Consider the following 14588-nt stretch of genomic DNA (forward strand, 5'->3'; position numbering starts at 1 on the left):
ACTCCAGTTGTTCAGCAGACCTTTATCATCACTGCTAATACCCAACAGCTGCCCCAGTTTTGGACTGCTTTGCTTGGGGTGGCAGTAAAACCATATTGGGTGGGCATATAGCCAGAACTTTATTCAGGGTTGATTTGTGGAGGAAGGATGACAGCAGAGCTAATAATACTGGTTTAAATTGAAATATGAGGTAAAGAAATAAATTGTTTATTTATTAGGATTTTAACGTCATGTTTTACACTTTGGTTACATTCATGACAGGAACGGTAGTTACTCATCACACACAAGATTCATCAGGTCACAAGGTTATATCAAACACAGTCATGGACAATTTTGTATTTCAAATTCACCTCATCTGCACGTCTTTGGACTGTTGGAGGAAACCGGAGCACCCGGAGACCCACACAGACACGGGGAGAACATGCAAACTCCACCAAGAAAGGACCCGGTCCGCTTCACCTGGGGATCGAACCCAGTACCTTCTTGCTGTGAGGTGACAGTGCTACCCACCGAGCCACCGTGTCGCCCTCCATTGCGGTTTTTGTTCCGGTAATTTGGGGAGTTACGGAGGTGAATCAGAGTCACTAGAAGCTGAATTTACAATACTTGGGGAAAATGTTGTAAAATTTAATGGAACTGAAAGTTTTCACTGCACATTCAGGTTCATGTTTGCTATTGAGGAGACTGTACAGTAAAATAATTTTGGTAGGTAATGATGTGTATGCACTCGTGACTTTGTATTCACTAATTGGGCAGCACTTGGTGGGTAGCACTACTGCCTCACAGCAAGAAGGTCCTGGGTTCGATCCCCAGGTGGAGCGGTCTGGGTCCTTTCTGTGTGGAGTTTGCATGTTCTCCCTCTGTGTGGGTTCCCCCCGGGAGCTCCGGTTTCCTCCCACAGTACAAAGACGTGCAAGTGAGGTGAATTGGAGATATTACCCATGAATGTGTTTGACTTTAAAAACTTGGACTGATGAATCTTGTGTAACCAGTAACTACTGTGTCTGTCATGAATGTAACCAAAGTGTAAAACATGACGTTAAAATCCTAATAAATATATATTCATTAATTGCTTTACTATGATAATTGACTTTAGCACTTCCCTTTGGGATTAATAAAGTTATCCATCCGTCCATCCATCATTGCGGTGAGTCAGGCAGTAATACACTCAATACATGGCACCAATTTATCAGTGGGCAACACACCCTCATACATTCAACCACACACTCAAACACAAGGACAGTTAAGATTAGCCAATCCACCTTTTGCGAAGGTGGTGTAGGAGCAGAGGGCGCAGCGAAACTCTTTTGTCTGGGTGTGTTTGCAGTTTTCATGGTTGTGCAGAGCTTGGCGGTACTTTGTGGAGTAAGAGCAGAACTTGCACCGGTAAACTCGAGGCTGGTGATTTTCTCCTGATGAGTGTTTGAGCTGCATGTGCTTGAGCAGTTCGGTCTTTCGCTTACAGGTATAGGCGCACACCTCACAAATCAGAGAGTTCGCTTGATGACGGAGCTTATGGCTGTTCAGCTGGTCAATGCGGTGACAGCGATACATGCACTGGTTACACTTGTACCTGACAGGGAACAGCAAATATAGACATTTATAAAAGCGTCAATGCGTTTGACCTGATTTCAGGTGTTAAAAAAACACAAAAGCAATAACAAAGGATTTATTTTTGAGTCTTTAACAAGTCAAAGCCAGGTACAAATGCCATACACACTGATCAGCCATAACATTAAAACCACCTCCTTGTTTCTACACTCACTGTCCATGTTATCAGCTCCACTTACCATATAGAAGCACTTTGTAGTTCTACTTTTTTTTTTTTTTTTTAACCTGCTTTTACCCTGTTCTTCAATGGTCAGGACCCCCACAGGACCACCACAGAGCAGGTATTATTTAGGTGGTGGATGATTCTCAGCACTGCAGTGACACTGACATGGTGGTGGTGTGTTAGTGTGTGTTGTGCTGGTATGAGTGGATCAGACACAGCAGCGCTGCTGGAGTTTTTAAAATACTGTGTCCACTCACTGTCCACTCTATTAGACACTCCTACCTAGTCGGTCCACCTTGTAGATGTAAAGTCAGAGACGATCCCTCATCTATTGCTGCTGTTTGAGTCGACCTTCATCAGTGGTCACAGGACGCTGCCCATGGGGCGCTGGTGGCTAGTTTGGTTGGTGGACTATTCTCAGTCCAGCAGTGACAGTGAGGTGCTTAAAAACTCCAGCAGCACTGCTGTGTCTAATCCACTCATACCAGCACAACACACACTAACACACCACCACCATGTCAGTGTCACTGCAGTGCGGAGAATGATCCACCACCTAAATAATACCTGCTCTGTGGGGGTCCTGTGGGGGTCCTGACCATTGAAGAACAGAGTAAAAGCAGGTTACAAAAGTATGTAGAGAAACAGATGGACTACAGTCAGTATTTGTAGAACTACAAAGTGCTTCTATATGGTAAGTGGAACTGATAACATGCACGGTTTAGTGTTGAGGAACTCCAGTGGATTTCAGACAGTTCCTGTTTAGTTGCTGTCTGATCAAACTAAACACTGGTGTGCATTACTGCTTTTTAACACTATACTATTGTGTATTGTGTGTATCTGACAATGCATAGCTACAGACATACTACAGTTAGTCATTGTATACTGACAAAGTGCCTGTACCTGATCAAATGACCAACCCAGTACAATTGTATGAAACACTACAAAACACAACAAGTAGGGGGGATATTATTATTATTATTATAAAATCTGGCGATGGTTTAGTTTCTACATCATTCTATGGGTGTGGTGCTTGTGGCTATGAGCTAACTGTACTACAGCAGTGGCAGGTGAAAAGAAGAAGTAAACATTAAACAATAGTACAACACAATACACACCTGAGATCGCCGGTATGTTTGCGCATGTGAACGTTCAGGTAGTGCTTCCATTTGGTAACGTAACCGCATTCTGAACACATGTGCTGCTTGTCGTCGGAGTGTGTCAGCATGTGTTTCGAGAGGTACGTCTCGTCCCGGTGTTCTGTCGATTTGTCCTACCCTATCGAAACTTCCTACCGTAGCGCAGATTTATAGATCTATCTGTCGATTTGTCCTACCCTATCGAAACTTCCTACCGTAGCGCAGATTTATAGATCTATCTGTCGATTTGTCCTACCCTATCGAAACTTCCTACCGTAGCGCAGATTTATAGATCTATCTGTCGATTTGTCCTACCCTATCGAAATGTATTCCTGTAGTAAATATTTAAGTTTTATCGATCTGTTCTTATTAAAATTATGTCTATCATATTATAAATTATAGGTATCTTATTATAACTAGTGGTAGCACATCTCGATAGGTATGTATCTTATTATAAACAATAGGTAGGACATCTCGATAGCTCTATATCTTATTATAAACAATAGGTAGGACATCTCGATAGGTATGTATCTTATTATAAACAATAGGTAGGACATCTCGATAGCTCTATATCTTATTATAAACAATAGGTAGGACATCTCGATAGGTATGTATCTTATTATAAACAATAGGTAGGACATCTCGATAGGTATGTATCTTATTATAAACTATAGGTAGCACATCTCGATAGCTCTATATCTTATTATAAACAATAGGTAGGACATCTCGATAGGTCTATATCTTATTATAAACAATAGGTAGGACATCTCGATAGGTATGTATCTTATTATAAACAATAGGTAGGACATCTCGATAGGTATGTATCTTATTATAAACTATAGGTAGCACATCTCGATAGCTCTATATCTTATTATAAACAATAGGTAGGACATCTCGATAGCTCTATATCTTATTATAAACAATAGGTAGGACATCTCGATAGGTATGTATCTTATTATAAACAATAGGTAGGACATCTCGATAGGTATGTATCTTATTATAAACTATAGGTAGCACATCTCGATAGCTCTATATCTTATTATAAACAATAGGTAGGACATCTCGATAGGTATGTATCTTATTATAAACTATAGGTAGCACATCTCGATAGGTATGTATCTTATTATAAACAATAGGTAGGACATCTCGATAGGTATGTATCTTATTATAAACAATAGGTAGGACATCTCGATAGGTATGTATCTTATTATAAACAATAGGTAGCACATCTCGATAGGTATGTATCTTATTATAAACTATAGGTAGCACATCTCGATAGGTATGTATCTTATTATAAACAATAGGTAGGACATCTCGATAGCTCTATATCTTATTATAAACAATAGGTAGGACATCTCGATAGGTATGTATCTTATTATAAACTATAGGTAGCACATCTCGATAGGTATGTATCTTATTATAAACAATAGGTAGGACATCTCGATAGGTATGTATCTTATTATAAACAATAGGTAGGACATCTCGATAGGTATGTATCTTATTATAAACAATAGGTAGGACATCTCGATAGCTCTATATCTTATTATAAACAATAGGTAGGACATCTCGATAGGTATGTATCTTATTATAAACTATAGGTAGCACATCTCGATAGGTATGTATCTTATTATAAACAATAGGTAGGACATCTCGATAGGTATGTATCTTATTATAAACAATAGGTAGGACATCTCGATAGGTATGTATCTTATTATAAACAATAGGTAGGACATCTCGATAGCTCTATATCTTATTATAAACAATAGGTAGGACATCTCGATAGGTATGTATCTTATTATAAACAATAGGTAGGACATCTCGATAGGTATGTATCTTATTATAAACAATAGGTAGGACATCTCGATAGCTCTATATCTTATTATAAACAATAGGTAGGACATCTCGATAGGTATGTATCTTATTATAAACTATAGGTAGCACATCTCGATAGGTATGTATCTTATTATAAACAATAGGTAGGACATCTCGATAGGTATGTATCTTATTATAAACAATAGGTAGGACATCTCGATAGGTATGTATCTTATTATAAACAATAGGTAGGACATCTCGATAGGTATGTATCTTATTATAAACAATAGGTAGGACATCTCGATAGCTCTATATCTTATTATAAACAATAGGTAGGACATCTCGATAGGTATGTATCTTATTATAAACTATAGGTAGCACATCTCGATAGGTATGTATATTATTATAAACAATAGACAGCGCATCTCGATAGATCTATGTCTTATTATAAATAGTGTTAGCACATCTCGATGGGCTTATATTTTATTACAAATGATAGGTAGCACACTTGATTTATTGACCTGTCTCTCAGACATTTATCTTAATTTTTAATTTATTTATTAGGATTTTAACATCATGGTTACATTCATGACAGGGCAGGTAGTTACTCATTACACAAGATTTATTAGTTCACACATTTAATATCAAACACAGTCAGAGACAGTTTTGTATCTTCAATTTACCTCACTTGCATGTCTTTGGACTGTGGGAGAAAACTAGAGCACCCGGAAAAAAAACCCCACATACACATGGGGAGAACATGCAAACTTCTCACAGAAAGAATCCACCTGTAAATGGAGCCCAGGACCTTCTTGCTGTGAATCAACAAAGCTACCCACTGAGCCACTATACAGCCCATACATCTCAAATAATTGTGTAATTTTTAAACTAGTTTATTAACAACAACACATCCTGAGTCTCTGGTGGATGTGTCTACATTTTTTACATATGTATTTTGGGTGTGATTTGTTATATTCTGCACATTAAAATGTACCCATCTACTGTCACACTGCACCTGAGTAAAACAGGTAACAATGCTGTACAAATCAGTAAATAATGTTCACAATAACTTTTTAATAATAAAGGTAAAATTAGATAAAATATATCTGTATATCTGTATAATATAGCTGCTCTAAATATCTATCATTTCAATCATGCTCTTGTCAGCTCTGTCTTGCAGCATGGAGCAACTTATGCAGTAATCCTCTGCATTGTCTTAAATCACCACTCAGCCCTGCTGTCATGAAGTTCACTTGGCTTTATAATTCCTATTAATTAATGGAGACAGTGGCAAAATCTGGTTTAGCAAAATTCTAACTAGTTTAAAATATTCAATAACAATATTACCTCCAGCTATTTATACATGCATATGAACTTGAGTTCATCCTGAAAAACTTATCATGTATAAGCACTCTGTAGTTCTAAAATTACTGACTGTAGTTCATCTGTTTCTCTACATACTTTTTAACCTGCTTTCACCCTGTTCTTCAGTGGTCAGACCCCCTACAGGACCACTACAGAGCAGGTATTATTTAGGTGGTGGATCATTCTCAGCACTGCAGTGACACTGACATGGTGTTAGTGTGTGTTGTGCTGGTATGAATGGATCAGACACAGCAGTGCTGAGTTTTTAAACACCTCACTGCTGGACTGAGATTGGTCCACCAACCAAAAATATCCAGCCTACAGCACCCTGTGGGCAGTGTCCTGTGACCACTGATGAAGGTCTAGAAGATGACCGACTCAAACAGCAGCAATAGATGAGCGATCGTCTCTGACTTTACATCTACAAGGTGGACCAACTAGGTAGGAGTGTCTAATAGAGTGGACAGTGAGTGGACACTGTATTTTAAAACTCCAGCAGCACTGCTGTTTCTGATCCACTCACACCACCACCATGTCAGTGTCACTGCAGTGCTGAGAATGATCCACCACCTAAATAATACCTGCTCTGTGGGGGTTCTGACCATTGACGAACAGCATGAAGGGAGCTAACAAAGCATGCAGAGAAACAGATGGACTACAGTCAGTAATTGTAGAACTACAAGCGAGTTCTTTTGGCTATGTAGTGTGTATATGTAGTGTTGGCTATGTAGTGAGTATTATATGTATATACAGTATGTATATATATATATATATATATATATATATGTGTATGTGTGTATGATGTATGTATGATGTATGTACATTTTGATTTTGTAGTAAATAATATTCTAACCCGAAGAACATCTTAATCTCAAATAATTAGAACTAAACTGACAGGGGAGCAGCAAAAAATAGTTGTACATATACAAATAACTGAGTACATAAAAAACGTAATAAATGCTCAACATATTCATTCAGTAATTCACTTTAAACTCAACTTTAACTTCAAACAACCGTTACTGTACATATTGAACTGCTAATAAAGCACAAAACTGAAAAATAACCTAATACATTTTGTGTTGTCATAATGTTAAGGTCGCAGATGGTTATTTAAAAATGATTGGCTTTTCTAGATGTATGAAAAACGCATCTAAAATTACCAAAGGCATGTATAAACGTGGTTAAATACAACGTTAACACAGCATTATTAAGATACACAGTTATTTAACTGTAATCAATCAAGTACAGCTCATTTAAGCACTTTGAATATTTTTATATAGCTTTTTTTTTTTAAAGTCACATAATAACAGCATTACATATACATACACTTAAACTTTAAACTTTTTAAAGAATTAAAACGAAACCATACGTTACTAACCGCTAGAACAAATAAATTAGGCAAAGGTAGCACAGAATTATAGGCGTTCCCCGCAACGAGTCAAAACCGATGTGCGCATGCTCAGTAGGACAAATCGATGGGTAGGATAAATCGACAGAACACCGGCATCCGAACGAAGCCGGTTTTGTTTGTTTTTGTACTTCAGCGCATAAACATCATAATTATCCAGAATTAAAACCGTTTTCGGTCCGCACGAAGCGCGTTTGTGTTTGGTTGTGTTCTGTATTTCAGCTCTTAAAACACCTTTGTTTTGTGGGGAGTTATAACCGTTTCTGTTCGTAGGAAGCGCGTTTATTTGTTTAGTACACCAGCGCATAACACCGTTCTCCTTTAGAATTACAGTCGCTTTTGTCCGAACGAAGCGCGTTTGTGTTGTTTGGTTGGTGGTTTTTGTATTCCAGCTCATCATCGCCTGTTTCATCCGGAATTAAAGCCGTTCTTCTGTGACTACCAGCAGAAGCGCCGGTGAATCCAACATTAACATCATCTCCAACTCATCTTGTAAAGCTAAGTACATTTCTTTGCTACTATGGCCCCAGCAGGAGCATTATATCCATGTTCCGAGTGTAATATGTTCAGTTATTCCTTCTCCGTGTTTAGTGATAACTTTACATGTGATAAGTGTAGATTAGTTGTTAGTCTGACGGAGAAGATCTCAGTGTTAGAAGGGCGCATTCGGGCGTTAGAACAGACTACTACTAGTGAGGGCTTAGATTCAGCTGTAGCAGTCCCGAATGCCAGCAGTTCAGGTGTAGAACCCCAGACTCCGGCATTAGAGCCCTCACAGCGGGGCGACTGGGTGACGTCTCGGCGACATAGTCGTAGGGAAAAGCACCGACCATCTCAGTTGCACGTGTCCAACAGGTTTTCCCCACTCAGTGAGCCACCCGCTGAGAAGCCTGTTAATGTAAGTGCTCTGGTTATAGGAGATTCTCAGCTCCGACACGTGCGTATTGCAACCCCCATAGAGACACCAGCAACCATAGTCACCTGTATTCCGGGGGCCAGGGCGCCTGACATCAGAGCAAATCTAAAAGTGCTGGCTAATGCTAATCGTAGATTTTCGAAGATTGTTATCCACGTCGGCACTAATGATGTTCGTTTACGGCAGTCTGAGGTTACTAAGAGTAATGTTAAAGAGGTGTGTGAGTTAGCTAGGTCGATGTCTGAGGCAGTAGTGTGCTCTGGCCCCTTACCGATTCGACCCAGTGGCGAAACCTACAGCAGGTTGTTGTCGCTGAACCGCTGGATGTCTAAATGGTGCTCAGAAAACTGCATTGATTTTGTAGATAACTGGTCCACCTTTGAGGGAAGGCCTGGTCTTTTGAAGCGGGATGGTGTCCACCCCACGTGGGAGGGTGCTGCTCGCATTTCTTGCAGCATAGGTGACAGGCTTTACCACCGCGTTAGTGTAGCGGCAGATAGTGTTAAATGACTATCCAGAGCCAAGACCAGGCAGCAGACTAACAGGCCTAACCGACTGTCTGCGAGTCGCCATCGGACGTCACCTGGAATCCTTAGGTCACAAACCATTGAGACTGTGTCTGTTTACCGTGGCAGGTGTAAGCCAAAACAAAATCAAAAAGTATGTCATAATAACTTAATTAAAATTAATCTAAATGAGCATCATGAAAACCCTAGTAAAGTTAAACTAAAGTTAGGACTTCTAAACATCAGGTCACTTGCATGCAAAACAGTAATTGTAAATGAAATAATTACAGATAATTGTCTTAGTGCCCTGTGTTTAACCGAGACCTGGGCTAGACCTGATGAGTATCTAGGTTTAAATGAAGCATCTCCTCCGGGTTACAGTTATGAACATAAGCCACGTCTTAGCGGTCGTGGTGGAGGAATAGCCGCAATTTATGATAAAGACATAGGTCTTACTGTAAAATCATCTCCCATAACAAACTCGTTTGAAGTTCTTATCTCTGACATAACCAATAAATGTTCATCTGATAAAAATAGTATGTTTAAGCTGGTTACTGTTTATCGACCCCCTGGTCCTTACTCAGAATTTCTTAACGAATTTGCCGATTTTCTTTCTAAATTAGTTTTATCAACTAAGAAAGCTTTAATTGTTGGTGACTTTAATATTCATTATGAGGATAAGTGTAATCCACTCAAAATTGCGTTTGACTCTATTTTAGAATCCTTAGGCATCACCCAAAATGTAACAGGACCCACTCACCGCTGTAAACATACCTTAGATTTAATACTTACTTATGGTATAAACATAGACAACCTGGAAATTATACCACAGAATGACTTAATCTCTGATCACTCTCTACTAATTTATGAAGTGTCCCTGTCCAATAATATACAGCAACCAAATCGTTTTAAATGTAAGCGCACTATTACATCTGCAACTGCAGCAGCGTTCATAAACTGCCTACCAGAATTACCAAATATATCAGCATCAGAACCTAAAGAACTAGATCAGGCAACTCAAAACCTAGAGACCGTACTGCGCACAACCTTAGATAACGTAGCCCCACTCAAAACTAAACTGATTAGGGAGAAAAAACTTGCTCCTTGGTACAATGACCACACATGCGCACTTAAACAAGCAGCACGGAAATTAGAACGCAAGTGGCGTCACACTACACTAGAAGTGTATAAGATTGCTTGGAAAGATGCTCTAACTGAGTATAAACATGCACTTATAAAAGCTAAATCTTTATATTATTCATCCCTAATAGAGAAAAATAAAAACAATCCCAGATTCCTTTTTGAGACAGTGTCCAAATTAACTAAAAACGTTAATGAAACTGAATCTAATATACCGCCTGACTGTACCAGCGATGATTTTTTAAAATTCTTTAATGACAAGATAGAAAAAATACGACTTCAGAGTCAGAGTGTGTCACTTGCCAATGTTAAGTATGGACTCACTCCGAGCAGCATTGGTGATAACAGTGGTGATAATAGTAACGAGTTAATCCAACTAAATTCCTTTAATCCAATCTCCCAAAATGAACTAACTGTGTTGATTAAATCATCGAAGTCATCATCGTGTATACTCGATCCTGTTCCAACTCGTTTACTTAAAGATTTACTCCCAGCTATTGTAGAGCCCCTGCTTACATTAATCAATGCATCCCTTAGCCTTGGATATGTACCTAAATTGTTTAAAAGTGCTGTTATTAAACCCCTGATTAAAAAACCTAATCTTGATCCACATGTACTAGCTAATTATAGGCCAATTTCAAACCTTCCTTTTGTCTCAAAGATATTAGAAAAAGTCGTTTCCAAACAGTTATGTTCTTATTTGAATGAAAATTGTATTCATGAAAAATTTCAATCAGGATTTAGACCCAATCATAGTACCGAAACCGCATTAATTAGAGTAGTTAACGAGTTGTTAATGTCTTCTGATAATGGATGTGTCTCTTTTCTTGTTCTATTAGATCTTAGTGCAGCGTTTGATACGGTCGATCAGAACATTTTACTGGAGAGGCTAGAAAATACAGTAGGTGTTAAAGGACTCGCACTCTCTTGGTTTAAATCATATCTGACTGACCGCTCTCAATTCGTTTATGTAAATAATAAATGCTCGGAAACTACAAAAGTAAAGTATGGTGTTCCACAGGGGTCGGTACTGGGACCGCTATTATTTACACTCTATATGCTTCCACTAGGTGAAATTATTCATAAACATGGCATAAACTTTCACTGCTATGCAGATGACACACAGCTGTATATATCAGCCAAACCAAATGATACTGACACAATCAGTAAGATAGAAGATTGTGTAAACGACATAAAAAACTGGATGTCGTGTAATTTTCTTTTACTTAATTCAGATAAAACAGAGGTTTTACTTGTTGGCTCTAAAGCTGCAAGAGACAAATTGTCTAACCTGGTGCTAAACTTAAACACGTTCTCTGTTACTCCCAGCCCAGATGTAAAAAACTTAGGTGTCACAATAGATTCAGATCTCTCATTTGATACACACGTTAATAATATTACTAGAGTTGCTTTCTATCATTTGCGTAACATTTCTAAAATAAGAAATATACTATCTGTTAATGACGCCGAAAAACTGATCCATGCGTTTATAACTTCTCGGTTAGATTATTGTAATGCTCTTCTAACTGGATGCTCTGGTAGATCCTTAAACAAACTCCAGTTAGTTCAAAATGCAGCAGCTCGAGTGCTAACTAGAACTAAAAAATTTGACCATATTACTCCTGTTCTATCATCTCTACACTGGCTGCCAGTTAAATTTCGCATTGATTACAAAATACTTTTACTAACTTATAAAGCGCTACATGGTCTGGCTCCACAGTATCTGAGTGAACTTATTAATCACTACAGCCCAGCGCGTCCACTTCGTTCACAAGATGCAGGGTTACTTATAGTTCCTAAAATTAAAAAGATCACGGCTGGTGGAAGAGCGTTTTCCTACAAAGCTCCACAACTCTGGAATAATCTTCCTGCCTCTATTCGGGATTCGGACACAGTCTCAATGTTTAAGTCTAGACTGAAAACATATTTATTTTCTCAGGCTTTTGATTAGTATAGACAAAGGCGCAGAGCTTGGGGGTTCTTGGTCATAGAAACTTGTGGTGATCAGGGATGTTGGGTTGCTGTCGTTCTGCCTCTCTTGTCCGATCACTCAGGTTTGGTGACGGTGGGGAGATGGGCGCTGATGTCCTGTGAAAGCCTTCATGACCTTGTTACCTGCTTGCTCTCCCTTTTAGTTATGCTGTAATAATTAGGGCTGCCGGAGTCTAAAACTCTCTGTAAAACTGTTTGTCAACTAGCATTGTACATTATTAACTACATTCTCTGTTGTTTTACCCCGAGGGCATTCTGATGGAAACCTGTTTACCCGCCGAGGTTAAGGATTGAAGTCGAGACTGCCGGGACAACGATGCTGCTCCTGTCAGATGTGACTGGTCTGGAGTAATTGCAACGACAAGAAATCACTACAGACTTTATTGAAGACTAGAGCGGATAACAACTCTATTATTATTTAATTGTTTATTTATCTATTTATTACCAGTTATGACTTTTAGATCATTTAATTCTGTGTTTGTATGATTTGTGTAAATCGTGTATTTATTTAAAGTATCCTCCAGGCCACCCATGAAGGATGGGCCCTGCTGAGTCTGGTTCCTCTCAAGGTTTCTTCCTGTAATTTTCAGGGAGTTTTTCCTTGCCACAGTTGCCCTCGGCTTGCTCAACAGGGGTTTTTGTATCTGTTGGTCCTGGATTTTGTAAAGTTGCTTTGAGACAATGTCTATTGTAAAAAGCGCTATATAAATAAAGTTGACTTGACTTGACTTGACTATATCATGGGGAAAAAGTAGGGTCTATAATTTAGGCTGTATATCCATTGGGCTATGTTCAGAGTAAAACCTTGAAACTCGACAGCGATTGGTTCTGGGAGTGACGTCAAGTTTTAAAGACGTTGAGTTTCAAGGTATTTTTTTCCCATAAGGATGTTTGGGAAACCTGTTAATGCGTTCATGGTCCCGTGGAGCTGCAGATATTTTAGACTCATGTCAAATAATGAGGTTGTTTTTGACACTTAAACACTGAAAATAACACAAATATCATATAAACACACTGAAATACAATTACAAACAGTTTAAAATAAATAACTGGGGTGCCCAGGAGGCGCAGCGGGATGTTCTGCTAGCACACCAGCGTTGCCACCGGTTGGCTGGGCGCCATCTAGCAGGCATAATTGGCAGTGCCTGCAGGGAGGGATGACCGGTTTATGTGGGCAGGATGACCGGTTTATGTGGGCAGGGTCTTCAAATGCTGTGTAAGGACCCTGATTGGCGGACAGAGACGCCTGTGCAGAGTGCATGGGTGGAAAAGGGTTCCGTTAAGGGCTGCACGCGGGCGTGAGCAGCAATGTACCCACCTCAACTGCAAAAAATCAGGGATCCCCCAGCAGCGGAAGACAAATTGGCTACGCTAATTTGGAGAAAATGGGAGAAAAACGCATAAAATATGTATATTTAAAAAAATTAAAATAACTGTTGCACAAAACTTAACGTGACTTATTGTACTAAAAGATTTAAATTTGAAAAGTAATATTTTTTTGGCATTTGAGTCCATTTGTGGTTTTATTTGATTTACATGTTTATATGTTGGTGCGTATGTATGTTGTTTTGTATGTATGTTAATTATTTGTTAAATGTTGCATTGTTTTGGCACTTTGAGATTTGTACACAAATGTAAAGTGCATTACAAATTAAATGTATTATTATTATTATACAGTGTCCTGGGTTCCAGCAGAACTTTATGTCACGGCCACAGCTTTTTAATTCAGCAACTAGGTAAACAATAACACACATTATAAACAGAAATCCTCACCAGTATGCATCAACATGTGTCTTTTCAGAACTCTTTTGTGAGCAGTGACGAAGCTGCACTCTTGGCACTTGTGTGTTTTCTCGTTGGCATGAAGGTGCCCAACATGCTGCTCAAATTCCACCGGATTGAAGCTGGTAAAAGAACAGAAGCTGCACCTGAGCTGAGTCTCTCCGGCGTGGCCCTGTCGCCTGTGCTGCTGAAAACAGCTCTTGTTGGAACACGAGAAGTCGCACTGGGTGCAGTGGAAGGCCTGATGTGTGCGGAAATGAGCCTCCATGTCGTCTTTACTCCTGAATAAAGCACAGCACGCGTGGTGAGTACACTCTACAGCCTCGACACCGTGTTCATCCAGCAGGTGCTTCTGGAGCAGCTTCTTGTCTGAGCTCTGAAAGGAGCATCCTTGGTGCAAGCAGGGTAAGGGTTGCCCTTGGTGTGAGATCTGATGAGACTTCATGTGCAGCTTTAATGCTTGACTCTGCCCAAAGCTTGTTTGGCAAGTCGGGCACGTGAAGAGTTCACTGGGATCTTCAGTCCCTCCTTGATGGCCATGGACGCTGGTGATGTGGCGACGCAGTGTGTTCCGTTCCACCGTGCCATACTCACACAGGTGACAGCGGTGCAGCTTCTCACCAGATTCTCGTAACATGTGAATGCGCAGTTTGCTCTTGCTGGTGAAGAAGTTCTTGCACGTGGGGCACTGTAGACTGGGGTCTGGGAAATGCAGGCGCATGTGCTCTTTCAGGTGCGAGCGAGTCTTGAAGCAGCG

At 39.6% G+C, this 14588-nt stretch overlaps 1 protein-coding gene across 2 annotated transcripts; it reads left to right on the top strand.

Annotated features, from left to right (window-relative positions):
• Positions 1–2970: 2970 nt before the first annotated feature.
• LOC134324318 (uncharacterized) lies at positions 2971–8956 on the top strand. 2 transcript variants are annotated; one of them, XM_063006113.1, is made up of 2 exons: positions 2971–3011; positions 7888–8956. In XM_063006113.1, the coding sequence occupies exon 2, from the start codon at positions 8016–8018 to the stop codon at positions 8919–8921; it is 906 nt and encodes a 301-aa protein (XP_062862183.1). In that variant the 5' UTR covers positions 2971–3011; positions 7888–8015; the 3' UTR covers positions 8922–8956. The 2 variants fall into 2 exon arrangements, with proteins under 2 accessions (XP_062862183.1, XP_062862184.1); XM_063006114.1 differs by lacking the exon at positions 2971–3011 and adding an exon at positions 3322–3349.
• The last annotated feature ends 5632 nt before the right edge of the window (positions 8957–14588 follow it).

Source organism: Trichomycterus rosablanca, chromosome 12 (genome assembly GCF_030014385.1).
Source record: "Trichomycterus rosablanca isolate fTriRos1 chromosome 12, fTriRos1.hap1, whole genome shotgun sequence".
NCBI lineage: Eukaryota > Metazoa > Chordata > Actinopteri > Siluriformes > Trichomycteridae > Trichomycterus > Trichomycterus rosablanca.

Excerpts from the sequence above, each read along its gene's own strand:
- LOC134324318 (XM_063006113.1), top strand. The coding sequence starts at position 8,016 with ATGGCCCCAGCAGGAGCATTATATCCATGTTCCGAGTGTAATATGTTC.